The sequence below is a fragment of the Anomaloglossus baeobatrachus genome, chromosome 2 (genome assembly GCF_048569485.1).
Source record: "Anomaloglossus baeobatrachus isolate aAnoBae1 chromosome 2, aAnoBae1.hap1, whole genome shotgun sequence".
In the NCBI taxonomy this organism is placed as follows: Eukaryota; Metazoa; Chordata; class Amphibia; order Anura; family Aromobatidae; genus Anomaloglossus; species Anomaloglossus baeobatrachus.
The window spans coordinates 37,560,926-37,587,470 of record NC_134354.1 but is presented as its reverse complement, the minus strand read 5'-3'; the positions used below and the strand labels follow the sequence as shown (position 1 = coordinate 37,587,470).

General features: G+C 53.0%; 1 protein-coding gene across 1 annotated transcript in view; it reads left to right on the top strand.

The window, feature by feature from the left end:
• The window catches only part of LOC142282112 (MORC family CW-type zinc finger protein 3-like), a 360,015-nt gene that overhangs the window by 84,830 nt on the left and 248,640 nt on the right, over positions 1 to 26,545 (top strand). The window contains exons 3-4 of the mRNA XM_075332939.1: positions 6,433 to 6,565; positions 6,650 to 6,864. Coding sequence (XP_075189054.1) covers positions 6,433 to 6,565; positions 6,650 to 6,864 — 348 coding nt within the window. The remainder of the gene's footprint in view (positions 1 to 6,432; positions 6,566 to 6,649; positions 6,865 to 26,545) is intronic.

The following is a 26,545-nucleotide window of genomic DNA, read 5'->3' as shown; positions in this document are numbered from 1 at the left end:
GTTGACCAAGTCGGGCAACTTTTCCGGCCACATGTTCCGTTCTTCCAGCGGTAGCGTCTTGAGGAGCCCCAGGACCAAGTGGTTAATTTTCTCGCACATGCCGTTGGTTTGGGTGTGGTATGGAGTGGTCCGGATCTTCTTGCAGCCGTACAACTGACAGAATTCGTGAAACACTTCTGCTTCAAAAGCCGGGCCTTGGTCAGTCAGCACCTTCTCGGGGTACCCATGGGGTCGGCAAAAATAAGCCTGGAACGCTCGAGCAGCGGTTCGACCAGTCAGGTCCTTAACAGGGACTACCACCATAAATCTTGAGTAGTGGTCTACCATGGTCAATGCGTAGGTGTACCCACTTCTGCTAGTGGTGAGCTTGACATGGTCTAGGGCGACCAGCTCCAGCGGCTGATGGGTGACTATGGGATGTAACGGTGCCCTCTGGCTAGCCTCGTCCTTTCTCCTCAGCGTACAAGGACCGCACTCTCGGCACCAGGCTTCCACCGATTCACGCATCCCACTCCAATAGAACCGCTCCCTCAACAGCATCTCCAGCTTCTTCCACCCGAAGTGGCCAGCACCATCATGGTATGCCTGTAGGACAGTAGCGACAGCTTGAGGAACGATTAACTGGCATATTTTCTCATGGGTCTTCGGGTTGATCAGCCTCCCTTGGTGTAGGTAAAGCCGTTTCCGTTCTTTCCACAAGCGTTGGGCTTCGGCTGGAGCGGCAGGGTCTATTCCCATAGCACCTTGTTCCACCAGAGTCTTGACAAGGCGGACAGCCGGTGCTTGGTCCTGGGCGTCCTGCCACTCTTGACTGGGCCGCGGGTCCAGATCCACCCTTTGCTGACATACTTGTACCCTCTCAGTAGGCGGCTGGTGAAACGCAGGCAACTCGATCTCCTCGAGGTCGTCATCCTCGCACCCCTCTTCTGACAAATGGGGCATCCGGGAGAGTGCATCAGCATTTATGTTGACACGACCAGCTCGGTACTTTATGGTGAAATCATAGTTGGCTAGCCGGGCTACCCACCGCTGCTCCAGCGCGCCCAACTTGGCCGTGTTCAGGTGAGTCAGCGGATTGTTGTCCGTAAACGCGGTGAATTTTGCCGCCGCCAAGTAATGGCGGAACCGCTCCGTGATAGCCCACACCAACGCCAATAGCTCGAGCTTGAAGGAGCTATAGTTCTCGGGGTTCCTTTCGGTCGGCCGGAGTTTTCGGCTGGCGTAGGCAATCACCTTCTCCTTTCCATCCTGGACCTGGGATAGGACCGCTCCTAGCCCCACGTTACTGGCGTCCGTGTGGAGGATGAACGGGCGCCCATAGTCAGGGTACGCCAGGACCTCTTCTCCGGTCAAGGCCGCCTTCAACTGGCAAAAGGACTCCTCATGCTTGTCCTCCCACGACAGTAGGGCTCCAATGGGTCTACCACCTTTGGTCTGTCCCACGAGGAGATCTTGCATGGGGGCAGCCATCTTCGTGTACCCCTTTATAAAGCGCCGATAGTACCCCACCAGACCCAGAAACTGCCTTACTTCCCTCACGGTAGTTGGTCTCGGCCAGCTCTGGATGGCAGTGATCTTCTCAGGGTCGGGGGCGACACCATCCGCACTCACCACATGCCCTAGATACTGCACCCTGGGTTTCAGCAGATGGCATTTTGAGGGCTTCAACTTCATCCCGAACTTGGCAAGGGACGCGAACACCTCGGCCAGGTGTTCCAGATGGGCTTCATACGTCTGGGAATAAACAATCACATCATCCAAATACAGCAGGACGGTCTCGAAGTTTAAATGTCCCAGACAGCACTCCATCAACCGTTGGAAGGTCCCGGGGGCATTGCACAGCCCAAACGGCATGCTATTGAATTCGCAGAGCCCCATCGGGGTGGTGAAGGCGGTCTTCTCCGGTCCTCGGGGGCCACGGCCACTTGCCAGTATCCGCTGGTGAGGTCAAGGGTCGAGAAGTAGTTTGCAGTTCTCAGTGCAGCCAAAGACTCTTCAATACGAGGTAATGGATAGGCATCTTTATGGGTTATCTGGTTGATCTTCCGGTAGTCCACACACATCCGCATGGTACCATCCTTCTTCTTAACCAGTACCAACGGAGCGGCCCAGGGACTACAGCTGTCCCGAATAACCCCTGCCTCCTTCATATTCCTCAACATATCCTTGGCACACTGGTAACTCTTTGATAGGGGGATGCTCACCGGTGGGAATGTGGTGTTGGACCCCCTTGATCTGCCCAAAGTCTAGGGGGTGCTTACTGAAAACCTGTTCGTACTCCTGCACCACCCTGTGTACCCCTGCCCTGTGATGTGTAGGGGTATCATCAGTGCCTACGTGTAGCTGTTGATGCCACTCCTTTGTCTCCCCCTGGGGTGGGGAAGTGCTGATGGTAGGTGGAGGTGTGGATGGACTGGCTTCATGGATAGTGTGAGGGTCCAGGGTGAGCAGCTTGGCAATGGTGGCATACCGGGGAAGCCTGACTTCTTCCTCTCCACAGTTCAGCACTCTCACAGGCACTCTCCCTTTCTTCACATCCACCACCCCTCGGGCGGCCATCACAGTGGGCCAGTGCTCAGAAGGCATGGGCTCCATCATCGCAGGGTAGTCACGCCCCTGAGGCCCTACTGCTGCCCTACACCAGATCATCATCTCACTCCTAGGGGGCACAGTCAATGGAGCAACATCCATCACTCTTACTCCACCAATCTCCCCTCCTGTTGAGCTTACATGCTGGCGGTACATCAGGGCTCGGATCTCACGCTGCACAGCCCTCTGCCGGCTCCCTGCTGCTGTGGCGGCTAGCTGTTGTAATAGGGTTAACACATCAGCCATGCAGTGCTCCATCACATTGGTTCCCAGCACTATTTTCGGGTTATGATCACTGGGCTCATTCATTATCACAATCATACCCTGGTGTTGCAGTTCGGCTTGCCCCACTGTCATAGCCACTTGTTTATACCCCACCTGAGTCAATGGGAGTCCATTAGCGGCAATCAATGTTATACTATTGTCTGGGGGCGCCAGTTCGTCTACGGCCCAGTACCGCTGGTACAACGTGTACGGTATGGTAGTTTCCTGTGATCCAGTGTCCAAGAGAGCCATCACTGGTATGCCGTCCACAGCCACGGGGATGATAGGGCGGGCCCCGATATATCGGTCCCGCCAGTCCGGGGGGCCACGATGTTCTACTCCTGAGGATTGGCCCGGGGCCCCAGGGGTTGCTCGTTTAACGGGCACTGTCGGTAGTAATGACCCGGCTTACGGCACTTGTAGCAGATTGGGGGTCTGCTCCGCGGGTTGTCGGCACTTCTCCGCTGCATCCAGGGAACGTCCTCGGGACTGTCAGCAAGCTGTATCTGCGCCGGAGGCTGAGGTCTGGTCAGAGGTTGTAGGGCAGCCAGGATTTTGGCAAGGTCTCCGTCCATGCGACGGACCTGGGCTGCCAGTTCTTCCACTGTGCTGCTCGGGGCTGCAGGTGTTGGAGAGGTAGATTTGGCTGAGGCCGCCATAACGGGAGCCGTCTCGACGGGCCACGGGGCGGGTTCCAGAACTTCGGTTGCTGGAGGCTGTAGTGCTTTAATGGCCCGCTCCTTTAACACAGCAAAGTCCACATCGGGGTGTTCCAGGGCCCACAGCCGGAGTTGTTTACGATCCTCAGGGGACCTCATCCCCTGCGCAAATTGCTCCACTAACATCTTGTTGCTATCCGCCTCATTAATAGGGTTCACCCGCTTCAGCGTGCGGAGGGCGGTCTGCAGACGTAGAGCATAGTCCCGAATGCTATCCCCAGCTCGTTGCCGGCACTGGTAAAACTGCATCCTCAGCTCAGCTTCAGTCCGGGTCTCAAAGGCAGTCTGTAGCTTCTCAAAGATGGTGGCTACAGAGAGCCGGTCCCCCTCGGCCCAGGTCTCCGCTTCCTGCTCCGCCGCACCGGTTAACTGGCCTAGCACTATCGCTGCACGTTGCTTATCAGTCAGGGGGTACAGCTCTAGCAACGGGTTAAGCTTTTTCCGGAAGGCCGGTAGGGCATCCGGTTTCCCGTCATACTGCGGTAGCCAGGCAGCTCCGGGCGCATAGGGCAAGGAAAACGGCATGACCTGAGCGAGCGTGGGGGCCACGGCACCTCCCGCCGGTACGGCCGGGACCTGGGCAGGTCCATTCCCATCCGCAGGTGCCGCTGCGGCTGCGACCACCGCTCCTCCAGCGGCTCCGTCGGGCGCAGACATCTTGTTTCCTTCCCCCTTAGCTCTTTCCGGCCCCTCCTCTCTCGGGGCGGGGTTTTGGCCTTCGCGCCTCTACTGCTCGAGAAGACGCTCGAGCGGGAACTTTTCGCGCCAAAGATGGCGGCTTCTGCAATTTTTCTGCCGGATACCTCCGGCGGTAACAAGGCGCACCTCTACCAGACGGCAGAGCGGTAAGATCGTGTTCGTGACGCCAAGTTGTCGCGGGCGGGGAGGAGGGTGTCAGCACACCGCGCTCACCCCTTCTGCTCGGGTCCGGCAGCTGTTCAGTGGTGGCTCGAGCTGTGGGCCGGATCCCAGGGTTTCTCGAGCGACACTCCTCGCCCGTGAGTGAAAGGGGATTGCTTGTGGTTGGGTGGGGATTGTTATAGTTCGTGACGCCACCCACGGTTGTGGTGATTGCACCACCGCTGCTCTGGATGGGGATCCCGGGGATGGTGATGGGGAGCAGCCAGGTGTTGTGTTGAACCTCCGTGGGTAGGGGTTGGTGATCCCGGGGCCCGGTGATGGTTTGTGAGGTGCGGGGCCTGGTGGACGCAGGGACGCGGGGGCAGCGCTGTGCCTTGCGGCACTGTGGTACTCACTCAGCCTGAGACACGGACACAGTTTGTACGGTAAACCAAACGGCTGGTAGGACGGCCCCTTAGACGGCTGCACCTGCACTCCCGGTAGGTGACGGTGATGTCCCTCTTCCTTGCACCTATGTTTGACTGATGGTAGCGGTGGATTCCCTCCGGTTACCCGCTCCCCGACTGCAATCTGGGCCGGAGGAGCTCTACACTTTGCCCGCAGGCGCTGGCCCTGAGAAACTGGTGCCTTGGCGGTGGCGGTGTCTCTCTGTAACGGTTGGACTGTTGCCTTCAATCGGGACTTGGTTGCTGGGGGATCTACGTCCCCTTCACTGACGGATTCGGCAAATTTGGCGACTCCTAGCCTTGCCGGGGTCTGAGAGGCCCCTGCCCTGGTGCTGACTGTCCTTCGGAACACTGCTCCAGACCACCGGGCACACAGCCAACGGGGTCCTTCCAGGAACTTCCAAACGGTCCCCCTCCGGACAGTCACCGCCGTCGCTGACCTTGCTGTTCTGGCCCTCCACAAAGCTGGGCCCTCAGGCTTTGCACACTCTCTGCTCTGTCACCACTTCTTGCTTTCCTCCTTTTCCACTTTTCTTACTTTCACTTCTCTGTTGTTTACTCCTTTCTAGCCCTCAGCTAGACTTCACTCTTCCCCTGCCCGGGGCTATCTGCCTGGTCCTTCCTGCCTCCAGCACTGTGATCTCCTTGGTGGGCGGAGCCAACCGCCTGGCCCACCCCCTGGTGTGAATCATCAGCCTCTGGAGGAAGGCAACAAGGATTTTTGGTTCAGCTTAGGTGTGCCTACCTGGGATGTGGGGTGTGGTGGTGTTGTGACCTGTGACCCCTGGCTTGCCCAGGGCGACACACTAGCAACGTCACAAAAGTTGTTCGTTAGCAGCGATGTTGCTAGCGATGTTGCTTAGTGTGACGGGGCCTTTAGTCCCAGTCCGGCCCTGCTCACCTGTTAGGATAGAGACTGTTTGACACATGGTCAGTAGTAGGTGATTGCTGCTATGCCTTCAGGAAGGAACCTCATGCAGAGGGGTATGTGCGTACTGTAGTCAGTCAGTGAGTGGAGAAGGAGATAGCTCCATTGGGACACTTTGGAGGAGAAAGCGTATGTGCCTCTGAGCTGGTGTACCGCGAAGTTAAACAGTCTTTAAACCATGTGTATGGGTTTTTTTTTACTTTAGAGAAGCAGTATCCGAACCTGAGTGGGTGTACCGCAAAGGTAACAGTCTGTAAACCGTGCATATGTTCTTTTAAGCCAGAAGAGGCTCTGTTTATGTCGGTGGAGGGCAGTTTTCAATGTGATTAAATAAACGTGTTAGATTTTTTAATGGAAGTGTTCCCTGTGTGCTACCTCAAACAGCAAGCTGAGTGAGTAATCCCATCAAATTAAGTGAGTGAACTGTCATAGTCCTACATGACACTTAAAATATAGAAATTGCTATTTAGTGTCACCAAGTATGAGAGTTTAGAGGACACAAGCTTTTTTTTTTTTTTTAAACCTGATTAGACAAACTAAACTTTGGGTGTCTATCAAGATGACAGGATCCATTTAAAGGAAGAATGCTACTATGATAACTCTGTGTGCTTTCTATTTATTTCAGATAACGCTTATGACCCGGATGTCAAAGCTAATAAAATCTGGATTGATCAGACGATTCTTACTGGTCATCAGATCTTAACCTTTACAGATAACGGGAATGGGATGACTGTGGATAAGCTGCACAGGATGCTGAGGTGCGTGCCAGGGCAGAGAGGCGTCTTGTCTTACATTTTTACTATAAGGGTTAATAAGTGCTAATTTTGCCTTTTTCATTTCAGTTTTGGATTCAGCGACAAGGTCGCAGTACAGGGTCACATTCCCGTCGGCCTTTATGGAAACGGATTCAAGTCCGGATCCATGCGCCTGGGCAAGGACGCCATTGTGCTGACCAAAAACGACTCCGGGATGCACGTGGGAATGTTGTCCCAGTCCTACCTGGAGGCTGTGAAGGCAGAAAACGTCATCGTGCCCATCATCTCCTTCGATAAACAAAATATCCTTTTTGTTGCAGAAATAAGTAGTTTGTAGGTAGTAAGTGTTAATGCAAAATAATTTTCATGTTCACTTTGGGCTATATGGTCATTACAAGAACTACTGTGATACTGGCGGACAATCTGGCCCGAAAGAGGGAGTACCCGGCTGGGTGTGTGGTTACCTTTAAGATAAATTGCCGCAGACTGCATGCTCCTGCTGGACATGGCAGACGATTGATGAATGAGAGAGATTAAAGCCCGCTTTACACGCTACAATATATCTAATGATGTTTCGGCGGGGTCACGTCGTAAGTGATGCACATCCGGCATCGTTAGTGATATTGTAGTGTGTAAAGCCCGCTTTACACGCTGCAATATATTTTCCAATGTGTCGGCAGGGTCACGTCGTAAGTGACGCACATCCGGCATCGTAAGGTACATTGCAGGGTGGGACAGGTACGTGCGATTGAACGTTAAAATGTTCATCGCATACACATCGTATCTTTCTCTAGAATTGAACGTGTGGTTGTTCAATGTTCCCGAGGCAGCAAACATCGCAGTGTGTGACATCCCGGGAACATTAAACAGAACTTACCTGCCTCCCGCGGCTGCCGCCGATAATGCGGAATGAAGGAGGTGGGCGGGATGTTTACGTCCCGCTCAGCTACGCCCCTTCACTTCTATTGGCCGCTGCCGCGTGATATCGCTATGACGCCAAACGTCCCTCCCATTCCAGGAAGTGGACGTTCGCCGCCCACAGCGAGGTCGTATGGACAGGTAAGTATGTGTGACGGGGTTTAATCGTTTGTGCGGCACGTTCAACAAATTGAACGTGCCGCACATACGATGGGGGCGTTGCAAATCGCATATGATATCGTATGCGAAATTGCAACGTGTAAAGCAGCCTTAAGATGCAAATATAAAGTTGTACTTACTAAGTGAACTGATAAAACACATATTTACCGTGTGTATATATATATATATATATATATATGTTTATTTATATAAAATATATGCAATAACAAATATTTGTAGAATTACAACTGCATTCACAGGAAAGTTTTTTTTCAATCAATTCGGGTTTTTATCGTTAATTACAGTTTTTCATCATAATGGTTTGTAGAGGGGAGACAGATGTAAAATCTATAATTTTGTATATTGTCTTTCTTTATAAAAGGGAAAAGGGAAACATAAAATGAGGTGTAGCAAGCATTGAAATTACTTATTTTACAATTTTTGACTTTTTTTAAAATCTATAATTTTGATGTTTGGACGTTTCTAAAAACTGTCGCTACAGTAGCAGTAAAAATAAAAATTAAAGCTAACGTGTCACCAGGTTTTTTCCTTATGAGTAGCCACCCCCTAGAGTTCGAGTTCGGTTCGTCAAACGGAGGACAATTCGAACCCCATTAAAAACAAACACAGACAAACACAAACACATATAAAACACCTTCTAAGGTGTCCAAAAGATGACAAACAACTTACAAGACACCATAAACACATGGAAAAGTAACAAGGACATATACTAATGTGAAAACAAAAGAGCTGGACGAGTAAAAAGAGGAGGAGACACATATATAGGCATGTCATGCCCTTCTAAAATCATGTAAAACACAGCAAGGGGACTCCAAGCAGAGTCTCCCTTTTTTCCAAAAATTGGGCCACACACACCACTTCAGTGGCAGCACTTGTGCCCCAGTTGCAAACTTGACATGTTGATTTGCATCAAGCACATTCAAAAATATGCCAGCCTTAACTGTCCCCAGGATGACCCCGGGGTAGCAAAGTCCTTGCTGAACCATGACTTGTTCATTTTAGATCATTTTTAAAAACACAGCAAGGGGACTCCAAGCAGAGTCTCCCTTTTTTCCAAAAATTGGACCACACAGACACCACTTCAGTGGCAGCACTTGTGCCCCAGTTGCAAACTTGACAGGTAGATTTGCATCAAGCACATTCCAAATCCACAAGCATTTACTCTCCCCAGGATGACACAGGGGTAGTAAATTCCTTGTGGATCCATGACTTGTTCATCTTGATGAACATTAGTCTGTCCACATTGTCACTGGACAGACGCGTGCGCTTATCTGTCAGCACACACCCAGCAGCACTGAAGACACGTTCAGAGACAACGCTGGCTGCAGGACATGACAAGATCTCCAAGGCGTAAGTGGCGAGCTCAGATCATTTTTCAAGATTTGAAGCCCAAAATGAGCAAGGCTCCAGTTGCAAAGTCATGGCATCGATGTTCATTTGGAGATACTCCTGTATCATCCTCTCCAGCCGTTGACTATGTGTCAGACTTCTTGTCTCTTGTGGCCTTGCAAAGGATGGTCTAAAAAAAATTATGAAACGATTCCATAAAATTGCTGTTACCACCAGATACGGTGCTGCTGATACGGTTTGACTGATGACGAGACAGTCCCATGCTTGGCAAGTTACAACTGGGAGATTCACTCCGTGTGTGGCGCCCCTGACCTGGTCAGGCACCACTGAGTACTGCACCCATGCTGGGGACAGTACAACACAGGTAATCCAGAAGGCTGACCGAGGTGTGACTACACAGGCGCATAGTGATCAGGTCTCACACATGTACCTTTGAGAGGACCCCTGGGGATCCCAGGAGGGGGCAAAGCCTTCACCTCCACTGGAATAGTGGAGGGGGCCAAAAGCCTCCATCTCCACTCAAGGGGTGTGGTAAGAGAGCCTGGTTGCTAGGTGGCGTAGGCAGGCACAAAGGGAAAAGAGGAAGGAGGAGGAGAGAACAGTCTGAAGCAGAGTGTGGAGGAGTGAGGAGCATGAAGTGGAGCTCTGACAGGAGAAGCAGTGAAGGTCCCTCAAGTGAGCCGGTTCAGTGCAGAGTCCAGGGAGCTCGGAGGAGAGCAGACCCCTGGGGCTGTTGCAGTCTGACAGCGTCCGCGCAGTGGCTACCGACGGGGGAGAACGGTCACCTAGGAGTGCTACCCGAAACCCATCTCCAGCTAGAGAGAGAGCACAGAGTGGGAAGTAAGGAGACTGCTAGGGAGAACCAGGCCCAAACGGGCGGCAGATCCCGGAGCGGGGATAGATCCACCTTTCCCTGCTAAACCTGCCAGTGTGGGGCCCTCAAAGCCCACACCACAACACCTAAAAGCCGCAGCCACGTAGCCACAGTTAGGGCCCATAGTTCACAGGAGGCAAGCAGCTGGAGTGATCTGGCCCAGGCAACAAGCAAACGGCAAACGAAGGGGAGAGAGGCTTCAGCAACTTCCCTGGGTGACCCCCATAGGGACTAAAAGTCGGGGTTACCCCAAACCACCAAGGGCTAAGGAAGGCGAGTTGGTAGTCACCATCAGAAGTCAGCCTGAAGGATACCTAGTTCCAGCCTGGTTCATCCCAGCTACGCCCGGGTTACTCACCCTGCCATCTGAAGTGAGTAAAACCCCTGAAAGACATTCTGCGTGTGTGGAGTTATTCTGCGCCTTGTGGTACTACGCACCTACACAGGGCCCTGGGGCTTGCCTCGCTCTCAGGAGGCTATTCCAACTAACTGCACTCACCATCAGCCCCAGGCGTCCCTCAACCTGCAGTGGCGGTCCCCACTGACCGCAATACTGAGAGTGGCGTCACGACAAATAGAAGATCTCCTACCTGTAACAAGATCCAGCTGAGTGGAGTCCCTGAAGGTAATGCACCGGCACAGCGTTCCCGGGGCCCGACATCTGGCGTCACGAACAGGATAAGGACTAGACCTGTTCAGACAGGTGACCATGTGCCTGGGCGGTCCGCTTGAAAAATTGGAAGCGCCGCCATATTGCCACCATGAAAAGCGCGCTGAAAAACAACAGCAGCCCGCGCTGGGAGAAGTTACCGCCCACGAAGAGGTGTGGCTACCCAGAGATCCCCTGCAGAGTTCTGACCTCGCTTGTGAAGAGAGCGGAAGCGTCCAGAGACGGCGGAACGGAAAAGAAGCCAGCAGCTTGTTGTTAGAGAAAATGGCGTCTGAATGCAGAGACCCAGAGCCAGGCTCCGCTGCCTGGTGGTGTCGGGAGCTCGCCGAGTTCTGCGATCAACTGGAGGCCAGGGTCGGAAGGCTGATCAGAGAGGGACGTGCGGAGTTCCTGGGAATGACCGCGGCGGTTCAGGCCTATGAAGAAAGAGCCACGCGCCGAGTGCCAGACCGGGCGGTGACGACTCAGACCCCGATGCTGCCACCGATGGGTGAGTCCAGTGATGCCCCTGCCAGCGCGAGTGCCCCGACCCCTGCTGTCACGCCCGCGGTCCCTGAAGAGGCGTCCGGCGCGGCGACGCTGAAGCAGGCCGCAGCCACGCCAGGTGCAGCCCGCCAAGCTCAGGCCGCCGCAGCGATGCCCTGCTCGGCCCACCAAGACCCGGTCCCTGCAGCAACGCCCAGTCCGGCCCGCAGAGAACCGGCTGCCACCGCGACCCTCATCCACGCCGCAGGTGTGACGCTGACCCAGGCCGCCGCCATGCTAGGCCCGGCCCGCCGAGACCCCACCGCAGCAGCAACGCTCGTCCGCGCCGCAAGTGAGGTGCTGAACCAGGCCGCAGCCACGCCAGGTGCGGCCCGCCAAGCTCCGATCACTGCAGCGACGCCCAGCCCAGCCTGCACCGATCCCATCGCGACAGCGACGCCGATCCAGGCCGCCGCCATGCAGGGCGCGGCCCGCCAAGACCAGGCCGCCGCCATGTCAGGCGCGGCCCGCCAAGACAAGATTGCATCACCATTTCCCCCGGCCTGCAAGGCCAGAGCAGCCACCGCTCCCCAGTCCAAGGAAGTCCCTGCAAGGAAATCCCTGGTAGGGGAGGACCCCGCATACTGGCAGCTGAAGGCTGACCTGGAGGCCAAGTTCCCACAGGAGATGGTGGACCGGTACATGCTCCCTCCGCATACCCCCAAGAGGATTCCGGCAACCCCTGCAGCAACCACGCCAAAGAGTCCCCTGCCTGGACCTGCTGAAGAAAGTCCATCCCCAGCACTGCCACCAAAGGAGTGCTCAGAAGAACTAAGGGGGAGGGGAGGCCAGGAAGCTGAGGAGCTGACTCAGGAGCCACCAGCAGTGGATCCATGCCCAGAGCCGGAGATGTTGCCCTATTCCCGCTGGGATGAAGAAGACCTGACACCGTCTGCTGAAGAAGATCTACCCAAAAGCCTTACCTGGGAGCTTGTAAGCTGTACCCCGCAGAATCCAGTCCGCAAGACACGGCGCCGTAGCAGAACCCAGTCTTTCCCTGCACCGCAGTCCCCAGAGCAGAAGGATGAAATAACGGCCAGAGACCTACAGGAGAAACGGTTCCTGAGAAGAGCCAAAGCCCAGGTCAGAGGACCCCTTTGTAGAGGTGTAGTAGAAGATTTCAGCCTCAAATCAGGATACGGCTTTATAGTTGCACCTGGTATGAAAGAAGGCATTTTTGTCAATAGAAGAGACGTGAGAGCTCATTTGCCCAGAGGACATCCTGGAAGAAACCTAAGAATGGGAGACACAGTGCAATTTACAATGCATCAAGGAGAAAGAGGCTGGTATGCACTCGATGTGACACCATGTCCTAAAGAAAAAGAAACAGACACAGAGGAAGAAAGGAAAGACAGAGATAGAGAAAGAACAGACAAAGAACCCACTGATGAGACTACCACAGACGAAGAAAGAGGTCAAGGAAGCAACAGGTGCCGCAGCCCTACAGGCCCAAGCCCTGGTAAGGAGGAGTAGAGGAAAGTAAAGTAAAGTACAGCAAGTTACCAGTTTTGAAAAGTTTGCAACGTTTTCATGTTTAAGCAATGTGCCCACATAAACTAATGTGAGAAATGAACCTTAAGGCTATGAACTGGCTATAGCCACAAACTCTCGCAGTGTAAATAGTTACACCAGAGGCACCACCACCAGAGCCAGCCTGTTTAGGGGCTTGGCTCGTCTGCAACCAGGGAGCACGTCCGTATATAGGGCCTTGGCTCACCTGCAACCAGAGAGCATGCCTGTTTATGGGGCCTGGCTCTCCACCACAAAGAGGGTACCTGGTCAGCACCAACTGTGGAGGCCGCCTCTGCATCCTGCCAGAAGAGGCTGAAGGCGCGGATCCACCAGGCCAGGTATACCCTGAAACCACCAGCCCATGAAAGCCGCCTCTACATCCTGCCAGAGGTGGCTGAAGGCGCGGCCAACGTGAGAGGGTTTTGGGTGGGTTAACGGACTTGTGGGTGGAGGGTGGTGATGTATGGTACCTGGTGGTTTTAAAAATGTTTTACATGTTTTAATGTTTTATGCATTTTAAAATGTTGTCTTGCAGCCCGAGGACGTGCTGGTGATAACTAAGGGGGAATGTGGCGCCCCTGACCTGGTCAGGCACCACTGAGTACTGCACCCATGCTGGGGACAGTACAACACAGGTAATCCAGAAGGCTGACCGAGGTGTGACTACACAGGCGCATAGTGATCAGGTCTCACACATGTACCTTTGAGAGGACCCCTGGGGATCCCAGGAGGGGGCAAAGCCTTCACCTCCACTGGAATAGTGGAGGGGGCCAAAAGCCTCCATCTCCACTCAAGGGGTGTGGTAAGAGAGCCTGGTTGCTAGGTGGCGTAGGCAGGCACAAAGGGAAAAGAGGAAGGAGGAGGAGAGAACAGTCTGAAGCAGAGTGTGGAGGAGTGAGGAGCATGAAGTGGAGCTCTGACAGGAGCAGCAGTGAAGGTCCCTCAAGTGAGCCGGTTCAGTGCAGAGTCCAGGGAGCTCGGAGGAGAGCAGACCCCTGGGGCTGTTGCAGTCTGACAGCGTCCGCGCAGTGGCTACCGACGGGGGAGAACGGTCACCTAGGAGTGCTACCCGAAACCCATCTCCAGCTAGAGAGAGAGCACAGAGTGGGAAGTAAGGAGACTGCTAGGGAGAACCAGGCCCAAACGGGCGGCAGATCCCGGAGCGGGGATAGATCCACCTTTCCCTGCTAAACCTGCCGGTGTGGGGCCCTCAAAGCCCACACCACAACACCTAAAAGCCGCAGCCACGTAGCCACAGTTAGGGCCCATAGTTCACAGGAGGCAAGCAGCTGGAGTGATCTGGCCCAGGCAACAAGCAAACGGCAAACGAAGGGGAGAGAGGCTTCAGCAACTTCCCTGGGTGACCCCCATAGGGACTAAAAGTCGGGGTTACCCCAAACCACCAAGGGCTAAGGAAGGCGAGTTGGTAGTCACCATCAGAAGTCAGCCTGAAGGATACCTGGTTCCAGCCTGGTTCATCCCAGCTACGCCCGGGTTACTCACCCTGCCATCTGAAGTGAGTAAAACCCCTGAAAGACATTCTGCGTGTGTGGAGTTATTCTGCGCCTTGTGGTACTACGCACCTACACAGGGCCCTGGGGCTTGCCTCGCTCTCAGGAGGCTATTCCAACTAACTGCACTCACCATCAGCCCCAGGCGTCCCTCAACCTGCAGTGGCGGTCCCCACTGACCGCAATACTGAGAGTGGCGTCACGACAAATAGAAGATCTCCTACCTGTAACAAGATCCAGCTGAGTGGAGTCCCTGAAGGTAATGCACCGACACCACACCTGTGGGGCTTCACACGTGCACCACTGGTGTTTGGTGGAAAAGCCGAGCTAAGATTGCATAACAGCTTCTGCTGATACTCCTGCATACGTGCGTCCCTTTCTATGGCTGGAATTATTTCGCCAAATTTGGACTTGTACCGGAGATCTAAGAGTGTGGCAACCCAGTAGTCAGCATTACTTGTAATTCGGACAATCCGAGGGTCATGTTGTAGGTAGTGCAGCAAGAAGGCGCTCATGTGTCTTCCGCATCCATGCGGACCAAGTCCTTGCTGTGTTTGTGGCGGTGAGGTGATAACCGGCTTCCTTCCTCTGACATCTCCCCCCAACCTCGAACAACTGAAATTTCACCAAGGTCTCCCTCATCTGCTGAGTCTTCCATGCCCATCGACAGTTCGTCCTCCATTTCTTCCTGGGCTCCTGCACCTTCCTCAACATTTTGGCTGCTACCATGCGCGTTTGTTAATCCCTCTCCCCCACCGTCCCATGTCTGCCGCCTTGGTGATGCTGAACGTCTGGACCCTGTAGATCTTGGTATCCCTTCCACATATGAATCCTCCTGTAGTTCCTCCCCTTCCTGTTGTCCCACCACCTGACTCCGAATAGTGTTTAGAGTGTGCTCCAGCATGTAAATGACTGGAATTGTCATGCTGATAATGGCATTGTCAGCACTAAACATATTCGTCGCCATGTCGAAACTGTGCAGAAGGGTGCATTGGTCCTTGATCTGAGACCACTCCAGCAGTGTGACCTGCCCCACCTCTGCATCTCATTGGCCCAGGCCATACGTCATGACGTATTGCACCAGGACTCGGCGGTGCTGCCACAGTCGCTGCAACATGTGGAGAGTTGAATTCCAGCGTGTCGCCACATCGCATTTTAGGCGGTGAACCGGCTGGCCGAAAGACTCCTGGAGCGATGCAAGTCGGTCAGCTGCGCCCTGTGCAGAAACCCATCTAGGCCGGGATAGTGGGTTAAAAATTGCTGGGCAACAAGGTTCAACACGTGAGCCATACAAGGCACGTGTGTCACCTTGCCCCGGCGAAGGGCCGCACCCAGGTTTGCAGCATTGTCGCACACAGCCTTCCCTGGCTGCAGGTTGAGTGGAGACAACCATTTACTAAACTCGGTCTCCAGAGCTGACCACAACTCCTCAACGTAAAGACCGCCTGATGCCGTTGAGCTCTGCTGCCAGCATAGTAAGGGGGTGTGCGGGATTCCTTGTGTGCAGTTACAAGATTGGGTGGCCTGACCAGACAGGCTTTGGGCGGAGGTGGAGGACCCAGACGAGGTTGAGGAGGCAGAAGCAGTGGAGGAACTTCGACATACAGAGGATTGACGCTAGACAGATTAATGCCAAGGTGGGGGGTATAATATAGTGTGTTAAACCTGTCACTATATATCAATAAATTAAGTACACCCCAACTCCAATAAATAGGCTATTGATATAAATATTGAACCGACAAGTAGTAAAACAGCCAAAATCCAATAAAAATATATATTTCTTTATTAATAATAAAATTAAAACAACAATTTATATGCAAGGTTAATGATGACAGGAGGAACCCACAACACAGTGCAATAATAAAATATAAATATATAAAATATAAAATATAGAAAAATAAATTAAGAAATGTAATTACATGAAAAGGCCACCAGATGGCAGCAAGGGCCCAAGGCAGGCGAGCACACATGGAAAACTGCCACAGAAAATATAAATAAATATATATATAAAGTGCAAATGCTATAAATTAAACATAAAGTGCACAGCAGTAATAGTAAAGTGTATAATAGTAATAAAGTGCACTATAGTTAGTAATACTATGGCAGACAATTCCATGTAAGGTCACATGCAAAGGCACCAGAGGATTGACGCTGCGATCTCGTTAATGATGCCGGATGTGAGTCACAAACAACGTGACCCCGACGATAATTCATTAACGATATCGTAGCGTGTAAAGCCCGCTTTAGTGTCAGCACTGTTTGCTATAAAAATAGCGTAGCAAAAATGTGCAGGAGGGTACAATGCAAAGGTGGTGTAACTTGCTTGCCACCAGTGGGACACTAAGTTAGTATAGCAGACACTTTTTGGATGCCACTAAGTGTCAGCACTGTTTGCTCTAAAAAATAGCGTAGCAAAAATGGGCAGGAGGGTAGAATGCAGAGGTGCTGTAGGTAGCAGGACAGCTAAGGAAGCCTCAGTTTCTATCCCTGCCAATGAAAAAATGCAGCAAGGACTTCCCAGAGCTGATGTAGCCAGATGCTTTTATCTAAAGCCCTGCACAGCGTTTGCACGGACCTGCCTAGCAACAATGCCTATGAACGGCTGTAATGCAGCCCTGAAAAGGGCTGAAATGACTAGTAGTCCCTAATCCCTAAAGCGCTGTGTAGATTGCACTGTATGGGTATAGCTCACACAGCAGCAGCAGCAGCAGGAGCGGGAGCGGTGACTGTCACCCACCCACAGCAGAGAGCTAATGATGGGGACGGGGAAAATGGCCGGATCTTATAGAGCAAAGACATGTGACATGCACAGCCTGTGACACATGCCCTTGCTTGTCTGGCAAAAATCCACTTTGCTGTGTGTGTGTCTGTGATTGGCTGACAGCCTGGCCCACCCCACTGTACGCGCAGTTAGGGAAAAAAAAATGGTGATCGGCATTCTTTCAGCACTCAGCAGCAGCACTGATCTAAACCCCGTCCACCCCGCACACTATACGCTGAATTATGATAATAGCATGATTCACAGTGACTCACACTATTACAGTGAAAAGCCAGCTAGTAACTAGCTAGGCTTTTTTGTTGATCGAACCGTTCTCGAACGTAACTCGAACTGCCGAACTTTTAGCAAATCGTTCGAGTTCGTCTAACGACTCGAACACCCCCAAAATCACTCGAACATGAAATTGGCGAACCTTGAATCTCGAACATCGCTCAACTTTAGCCTTGAGGCACAAGTGGTGCCACTGACACCAGGTATTAATAAAAATTGGGTAACACTGAGACTGTGCTTTAATAAAAGCAAGCCACTATCTATTTGTGTAAGATATGAAGCCCCCAAAATTTGGCTAGTTTGGTGCTATGAAGGTATTTTGCTTCAGGCACAAGTTGTGCCACTGACACCTAGTATTAATAACAATTGGGTAACACTCAGACTGTGAATTGAGATGGTGGCTGACAAGCACTACACTACACCTTACCCATTGTTTTTACAATTTTGGGACCTTTTTTTTGAAAGTTGTAATACCTATTGCTAGTATAACAGACACAAGGGATGTAGCAGCACTGAGATTGTTGATTATTAGTAGCAGATGTCAGGACAGCTTTAAATCTCTCCCTGCCTGTGATTAAGCTCTTCCTATATCACACACTGCAGTCACAGACCGTATGCACCACTAATAAGAGGATTTTTTTTTTGGCAGGTTTAAAACAGGAACGGCTGTCACCTAACTAAGCAATGCAGTAACACTGTCCCTATACCTTGTTCTATGATTTACACAGCTGCTAGCACACAGTTGAAACTGTCTTCAGCCCTTACAAGGACTATTTTGGATTGTGCAGCAGGAACACTATCTCATAAAATGCAGTGCACTGTCCGTATACCTGTTTCTATGATTTACACAGTCGCTAGCAGCTAATGGTAAATATCTTCAACCCTTAGAAGTACTAGTATTAGTTGGCTAGAGAAACGCTGTCCCGCACACAGTAGAGTCTAGCTACACCGGCAGCTCAGGAATTAATGCATGCACAAAATGGCAGCAGCCTTATATGGCCCCTATGACGCTATGCAGCCAAGCCAATCACAGTAACACCACAATAAAGATGGCTACGGCGTTACTGTGAGGGCAAACAATATCAGATGTGTTCATTGGCTGGAAAAAGGCGCCAGGAAGTCCAGAAATGAAAATGAAAGTATCGGAGCGAATACCATATTAGCTGTCGGATACCGAATACCTCGAATACCCCATTATCCGCCGGATACTGAATAGGGGCGAATATATTCACTAATCCCTAATCATTACCCTTTAAAAACACAAGTCACTGCACCTCAGGTGAGTTATGACAGGGCTGGCCATGGAATGTGGCTTCAGTCTCCAGAAAATGATGAAACCTCGTCTTCCAGGATATCGCCGCCCCTGGAGATCCCAGGCAGAAAATATTACCATCATATTTCCCATCATGAATTTATCCGTTCATAGATGGGAAACATGATGTGGCTAGTTTTATCTAGTTGGCAGATATTAATTTGAGGCTGATAGGCACATGTTACAGATATGAGATAATTTGTATTATATTTGTGATCCTGTTTCGATGCTGCATATATTTTTACCATAACTGTAAGATCTATGAAAACTCCAATATTTATAAATGTATGCTGTTCCGGCGGCTAGGACCCTGCTTTTCAGTGGATAGTTGATTCTTGCTAAAGGCTATTCTCTCTGCCCTTACGTACACAAAACTCAGACTTGTTGTCTTCTTACCAATTTTATTTATTTGTCCACACCGGAGAGGGGCCCTAGCTTAAATGAAGAGTACTTTCACTATTTAATTAGTTTTATCAGAAGTGTGATGTTTCTTTTGAAGCTGGTGGCTCTGGCCCACATACTGAGCCATCTGTCCTGTTTCAGGTTCACAGTTGGATTAGGAGGTCTATAATTCTCAGACCAGATATAATTCAGTTGTAGGAATATCTTGGGAATTTATGTTTCATGACAGTTTTCATGAAAGAAAGTTTGAACTACCTGGAACGTATTTGATGGCTAAGGATCCACATATAATGAATATATTTTGAAAATACACATGTCGTATCATTGGTATCCATAAAATTTTGAACTATTAAAATATAAAATTGATTAACCCATTTAAAATGACATGCAATGAGGGGCGTAACGACTGCGGTCGCAGAGGTCGCCACTGCGACCGGGCCCGCAGGGTTATAGGGGCCCGGCAGCCGCTCTGCAGAGCTGGCTGCCGGGCCCCTATGTGTAGGGCCACTATGTAGTGGCCGACTACGCGACCGTCAGGGGGCCAGCCTGTGAGTCAGGGGGACCCGGTGTCAGTAGAGGGGCTCTCTGACCTGCGGCAGAGCAGACAGAATCCATCCTGCCAGGACCTGCGATGATCTCACGCCCATGTGACTGTGTGGGAGGAGACACAGGATTGCCGGGCAGAAAGCAGGAGAAAATACTGATTCCTGAACGAGATTTGGACAGATGACTGGTAATGAAAAAAGAGAGGACATGAGGGAGGGGGCTGCAGGGTGAGTGGCATATGAGTGCTGCAGACTGTGACAGAAGGATGTGAAGGGGTGCAGAGTGTTTGAGAGGGGTAATATGGGGTACTGGCAGGGTGAGATATGTGGGGCAGGGTGTGAGACATATGGGGGTGTAGTGTGTGTGATATGGGGGGTGCAGGCTGTATGGGGAGCACAGGGTGTGTGACATATGGGGGCAGGGGCATAACTACCGTGGTCATAGTGGTTAGAAGGAGAAGAGAGGTACTTGTTTTTTTATTTTGCTGGCTGCATGACACATGGAGGCCCTGGGGGGCTGTCTGCATGACACATGGAGGCCTGGGGGGGGCTGGCTGCAGGACACCTGGGGGGGCTGGCTACATGACACATAGAGGCCCTGGGGGGGGGGGGGCTGGCTGCATGACAGGGGTGCATTATACATGGAGGAGTATGGGGCTGCATAATACAATATGATGATCTATGGGGCTGCATTATAATACATATAGGACTATGGGGGCTACATTTTAATATATGGAGGACTGTGGAGCCTACCTTATACATGGACTATGGGGGTGCATTATAAAACATGGAGGACTGTGGTGCAGTATAAAATATGGAGAACTATGGGGTGAATTATAATACATCGAGAACTATGGGAAATGCATTGTAATACATGGAGGACTATGGGGGTGCATTCTAATATATGAAGGGTTATGTGGGACCCTTTATACTGTCACGCTCCCCGGGTCCTCACCCCCGCTCCCCGGCTCACCTGCCACGCTCCCCGCTCTCCAGCCTCCGGTGCCCGTCCTTCCCAGGCCCCCTGGTCCCCGATCCCGGCGCCCGACGGCTTCCCAGGCCCTGGCCGGCTCCCCTGCGTCCTCCTCGCAGCCTCCTTCCCTGGCTTCTGGCACCCGGGCGGCGCGCATGCGCATTAGGGCGCGCGCGCGGTCACTGACCCTTTCTTAAAGGGCCAGCGTCCATTAACAGGAAATGAGGCTAAACAGGTACAGGGTATAAAGGGGGTTATTGTCCAAGGGGGCGGGGCCTGATCTTCGTGTTTCCTAAGCTAGGAGTCAGGTCTCCTGGTGTTTCTGTGCATGTACTTACCTATCTCTCTCGTAGAGCCGTGCCTGCCTCGCCATCCAGTCCTGCCGTATCCCGAACCCCGAACGCTGTCCATCTGCCATCCTGACAGTCCGCACCATCCCGGATCCCTGCGGTGACTCATCACCTCGCTCCAAAGGTTCCGGACCCCGCCTGACATCATCTCGGCTTCTGAACCAGAGCTGCGTCACCCGGACTACCACCCTTGACTCCGTGGTCCCAGGGACTTCTCCGCTATACTCGTGTGCACGGACTGTTCTGCTGTTTATAGTGCTCCAGCTACCGGACTCTTCACTACCATCTAGGAGTTCGGCCCAGTGGATCCACCTCCTGGGTCTGCCCGTCCACCTGGCCGTGACAGTAAGATCAGGCCATGGATCCCGCTGCAGCACTAGCAGCCGTACAGGAGGAACTCCAACGCCAGCGTGAGACTCAGACCCGCATGCTGCAATTCATGTCTTCTGTGGACGCCCGCCTGAACACGCTACAAGCGGCAGTTACGACTTCAACATCCCGGGCTTCCACTAGTCAAGCCACGGCTCCAGCTCCTGTGGCGACTTCTTCAGATACCACCAGACTTCGGTTGGCTTCACCACCCCGGTACGCCGGAGACCCCAAGACCTGCAGGGGATTCTTAAACCAATGCTCCCTCCATTTCACGCAGCTGCCGCATTTGTTTGCCTCCGACCAAGCCAAGGTCGCCTTCATCATGTCCCATCTAGAGGGTGAGGCACTGGCGTGGATGAACCCCTTGTGGGAGAAGGGGGATCCTGTGACCACGAACATCCAGGACTTCCTGCAGGCATTCCGTGGCACCTTCGATGAGCCCGGACGCGCCTCCGCGTCTGCTTCGTCTCTTCTCCGCTTACGTCAGGGGACTCTGACGGTGGGTCAATACGTGATCCGGTTTCGCACCCTGGCCTCAGAACTAGGGTGGAACAACGAGGCCCTAACCGCCGCCTTCTGGGAAGGACTCTCAGGGCGAATTAAAGACGAGCTGGCGGGTCGTGACGTACCGACCACCCTAGATGCCCTGATTGCCCTAGCGACTCGAGTGGACATTCGCTTTCAGGAGCGATCCAAGGAAGCGTCCCGTGAGAGACGTCCGGTACGGCATTCCCCTCCTCCGCAGAAACCCTCCGTACTTCAGTCATCGACAGCTGGGGCTCCCGTCCACGAGCCCATGCAGATCGACCGAGTGCGTCAGTCTGAACAACGCCGAGCAGAGCGGCTCGCCAAGGGTCTCTGCTTTTACTGCGGTGAGGGCACACACCTGCTACGCTCCTGTCCAGAGAGGCCGGGAAACTCCAAAGCCTAGGGTTGGTAGGAGAGGCCACCCTAGGTGCTGGGACTCTCTCTGACCCGGTTACATGGACAGTGCAAGTGACAACAGGAGAGACGCGGTTCACGGCTGATGCCTACCTCGATTCCGGGGCAGCAGGCAATTTCATCCAGCAGACCACGGTGGACAAGTACCGGGTGCCTGTTATTCCACTCGACAAGCCCCTAGTGATTGCCTCGGTGGATGGGAGACCCCTCTCTGACACCATCTCCTGGATCACCAGGCCGGTCGAACTGCGTATCGGTGCCCTTCACACCGAGAACATCGCTTTCTACGTCCTCCCACACATGTCCCACCAGATCCTGCTGGGACTTCCATGGTTGCGGACACACGAACCATCAGTCAGTTGGGGCACTGGCGCAATCACCCGATGGGGCTCTTCGTGTCATGAGAGGTGCCTAAAGTCCATACAACCCATCCGACGACCTCCGGTTCCAGAGAACCTACCGGGGCTGCCCTCGGCCTATTGGTCCTTTGCAGATGTTTTTGATAAAAAGGAATCCGAGGTACTGCCGCCACATCGTCCATACGATTGTGCCATCGACCTGCTCCCAGGAACAACACCACCACGAGGACGGATATATCCTTTATCTCCAGCCGAAACAAGGGCCATGTCTGCTTACATCTCAGAGAGCCTGGCAAGGGGGTTCATTCGGAGATCCTCCTCTCCTGCTGGAGCAGGTTTCTTCTTTGTCAAGAAGAAAGAGGGCGACTTACGCCCATGCATAGACTACCGGGGTTTGAATCAAATCACCGTAAAAAACAAGTACCCACTGCCGCTCATTCCCGAATTGTTTGACCGGCTTAGAGGAGCTCGTGTGTTCACCAAGCTGGATCTTCGGGGTGCTTACAATCTGGTCCGCATCCGCTCTGGTGACGAATGGAAAACCGCGTTCAATACGCGCGATGGACATTATGAATATTGCGTGATGCCCTTCGGCCTGTGTAACGCTCCTGCTGTCTTTCAAGAACTGGTGAACGACGTGTTCCGGGACCTTCTCTACATCTGTGTGGTAGTGTATCTAGATGACATCCTTGTCTTCTCTCCGGACCTCCAAACCCACAGAGAAAACGTACAGCTGGTTCTACAAAGACTGAGAGAGAATCGCCTGTACGCAAAGTATGAGAAGTGTGTCTTTGAGCAGTCTTCTCTCCCCTTCCTGGGGTACATCATCTCTGATACCGGACTGCAGATGGATCCCAAGAAGGTCTCCGCCATTCTCAACTGGCCTCCTCCTTCTGGACTGAAGGCAATCCAACGCTTCCTGGGATTCGCCAACTACTACCGCCAGTTTATACCTCACTTCTCTGCCTTGACTGCTCCTCTCTCCGCCCTGACTAAGAAGGAGGCTAATCCAAAGGACTGGTCACCTGCGGCTGACGCCGCGTTTAGCTCTCTGAAGCGGGCATTTGCCTCCTCTCCTGTACTTCACCGTCCGGAGTTAAACCGCCAGTTCACCTTGGAGGTGGATGCCTCCTCCTCAGGAGCCGGAGCAGTGCTCATGCAAAAGTCCTCCTCCGGGAAGATGGTGACTTGCGGATTCTTCTCCAAGGGCTTCTCAGCGCCTGAACGCAACTACACCATCGGTGACCGAGAGCTCTTGGCAGTCAAACTAGCTTTGGAGGAATGGCGCTACCTCCTGGAAGGGGCAGTGTACCCCGTGATTATTTACACGGACCACAAGAACTTGGAATACCTGCGGTCCGCTCAGCGACTGAACCCACGGCAAGCCAGGTGGTCCCTATTCTTTGCCAGGTTTGATTTCCAGCTTCACTTCCGACCCGCGGACAAGAATGTACGTGCTGATGCCTTGTCCAGGTCTTTCATGCCCATGGAGCAGGAGGAAGAGACTACCCAACCCATCATTTGTCCTAGTAAAATCATTCCAGTGGCCCCTGTCACCCTGGCCCAGATACCGCCTGGGAAGACCTATGTCTCCGAGGTAGACAGGGAAAAAGTGTTACACTGGGGACATGCCTCGAAAACAGCCGGTCATGCTGGTCAGAAAAAGACATGGGGTGCGATTGTACGTCATTACTGGTGGCCATCCCTTCGCACGGACGTCGCTGCTTTTGTATCCGCCTGTACCTCTTGTGCCAGGAACAAGACGCCCAAACACCTCCCATATGGCCGTCTTCTGCCTCTGCCGATACCGTCAGTTCCATGGCAACACATAGCAATGGACTTTATTACGGACTTGCCATTGTCCTCCGGACACACAGTCATATGGGTCGTGGTGGATCGGTTCTCTAAAATGGCCCATTTCGTCCCTATGGCTGGACTGCCCTCTGCTCAGGAACTCGCGGACGCCTATATACAACACATCTTCCGCTTGCATGGCTTTCCATTACACATCGTATCCGACAGAGGAACTCAGTTCACCTCCCGCTTCTGGAGGGCTCTCTGTAAACATCTGGGAGTGACTCTGGACTTTTCATCTGCATACCATCCTCAGTCTAATGGCCAGGTAGAGAGGGTCAATCAAATCTTGACCTCTTTCTTACGTCACTATGTTAACGCCCATCACGACGACTGGTCCGCTCTTCTTCCCTGGGCTGAATTCTCCCACAACCACCACGTCAGTGAGTCCTCCTCCAGCTCTCCCTTCCATGTCGTTTACGGACTTCAGCCTTCCATCCCATTGCCTGTATCTCCTTCTTCGGATGTCCCTGCTGCAGATACAGTAGCCCGTGACTTTGCAACCATTTGGGACTCTGTCAAAGCGTCCCTTGGGCGTGCTTCCCTGCGGACGAAAAGACACGCTGACAAGAAACGTCTGGACCCTCCGTGTTTCTCTCCTGGAGATCTCGTCTGGCTTGCTTCCCAGTACGTCCGCCTGAAGATACCATCATACAAGCTGGGTCCTCGCTACATTGGGCCGTTTAAAGTCCTCAACAAGATCAATGAGGTCTCCTACAAGCTACAGCTCCCGGCCACGATGAGGATACCCAACTCATTCCACGTCTCCCTGCTCAAGCCGGTTGTCCTTGGTCCCTTCTCCGCTGCTGCCAGTCCGGCTCCTCCACCTATTGCTGATGACGACATCTATGCGGTAAGGGATATCGTGGCCATGAAGACCGTACGAGGTCGACAGTTCTTCCTGGTGGACTGGGAAGGGTATGGTCCTGAGGATAGGTCCTGGGAGCCCAGGGAGAACGTGGGCACTCCTCTGATCCGTGCCTTCATGTCCCGGTTGCGGGGAGGGGGGCGTGGGGGGGGGGGTACTGTCACGCTCCCCGGGTCCTCACCCCCGCTCCCCGGCTCACCTGCCACGCTCCCCGCTCTACAGCCTCCGGTGCCCGTCCTTCCCAGGCCCCCTGGTCCCCGATCCCGGCGCCCGACGGCTTCCCAGGCCCTGGCCGGCTCCCCTGCGTCCTCCTCGCAGCCTCCTTCCCTGGCTTCTGGCACCCGGGCGGCGCGCATGCGCATTAGGGCGCGCGCGCGGTCACTGACCCTTTCTTAAAGGGCCAGCGTCCATTAACAGGAAATGAGGCTAAACAGGTACAGGGTATAAAGGGGGTTATTGTCCAAGGGGGCGGGGCCTGATCTTCGTGTTTCCTAAGCTAGGAGTCAGGTCTCCTGGTGTTTCTGTGCATGTACTTACCTATCTCTCTCGTAGAGCCGTGCCTGCCTCGCCATCCAGTCCTGCCGTATCCCGAACCCCGAACGCTGTCCATCTGCCATCCTGACAGTCCGCACCATCCCGGATCCCTGCGGTGACTCATCACCTCGCTCCAAAGGTTCCGGACCCCGCCTGACATCATCTCGGCTTCTGAACCAGAGCTGCGTCACCCGGACTACCACCCTTGACTCCGTGGTCCCAGGGACTTCTCCGCTATACTCGTGTGCACGGACTGTTCTGCTGTTTATAGTGCTCCAGCTACCGGACTCTTTACTACCATCTAGGAGTTCGGCCCAGTGGATCCACCTCCTGGGTCTGCCCGTCCACCTGGCCGTGACATATACTATATGGAAGGCTGTGTGGGGGGCATTATAGTATTTGGAGAACTACATACAAGGGAGGACAAAGATACAAGCATGGGATGGTAATGTTTTGTGGTGAGGGGGAAAAGGCTCTTTCCCTCAGCACCCAGCTTTCCCATGCTCTGCTGTACATCTCTCAGCACCCAGCTTTCCCATGCTCTGCTGTACATCTCTCAGCACCCAGCTTTCCCATGCTCTGCTGTACATCTCTCAGCACCCAGCTTTCCCATGCTCTGCTGTACATCTTTTCTTAGCACCCAGCTTTCCCATGCTCTGATATGGGAAAGCTGGGTGCTGAGGGTAAGATGTATGGCAGAGCATAGGGAAGCTGGGTGCTGATAGAGGGATTTCAGATCATGGGAAACCTGGGTGCTGTGGGTAAAAGCCAAGTGTCGGCGTCATTATCCTGTACCCCGAGTGTCAGTGTCATTATCCCATACCCTAAGTGTCTGGGTATGTGGAGGGGGGGCCCCGGTCCAAATTTTGCATCAGGGCCCATC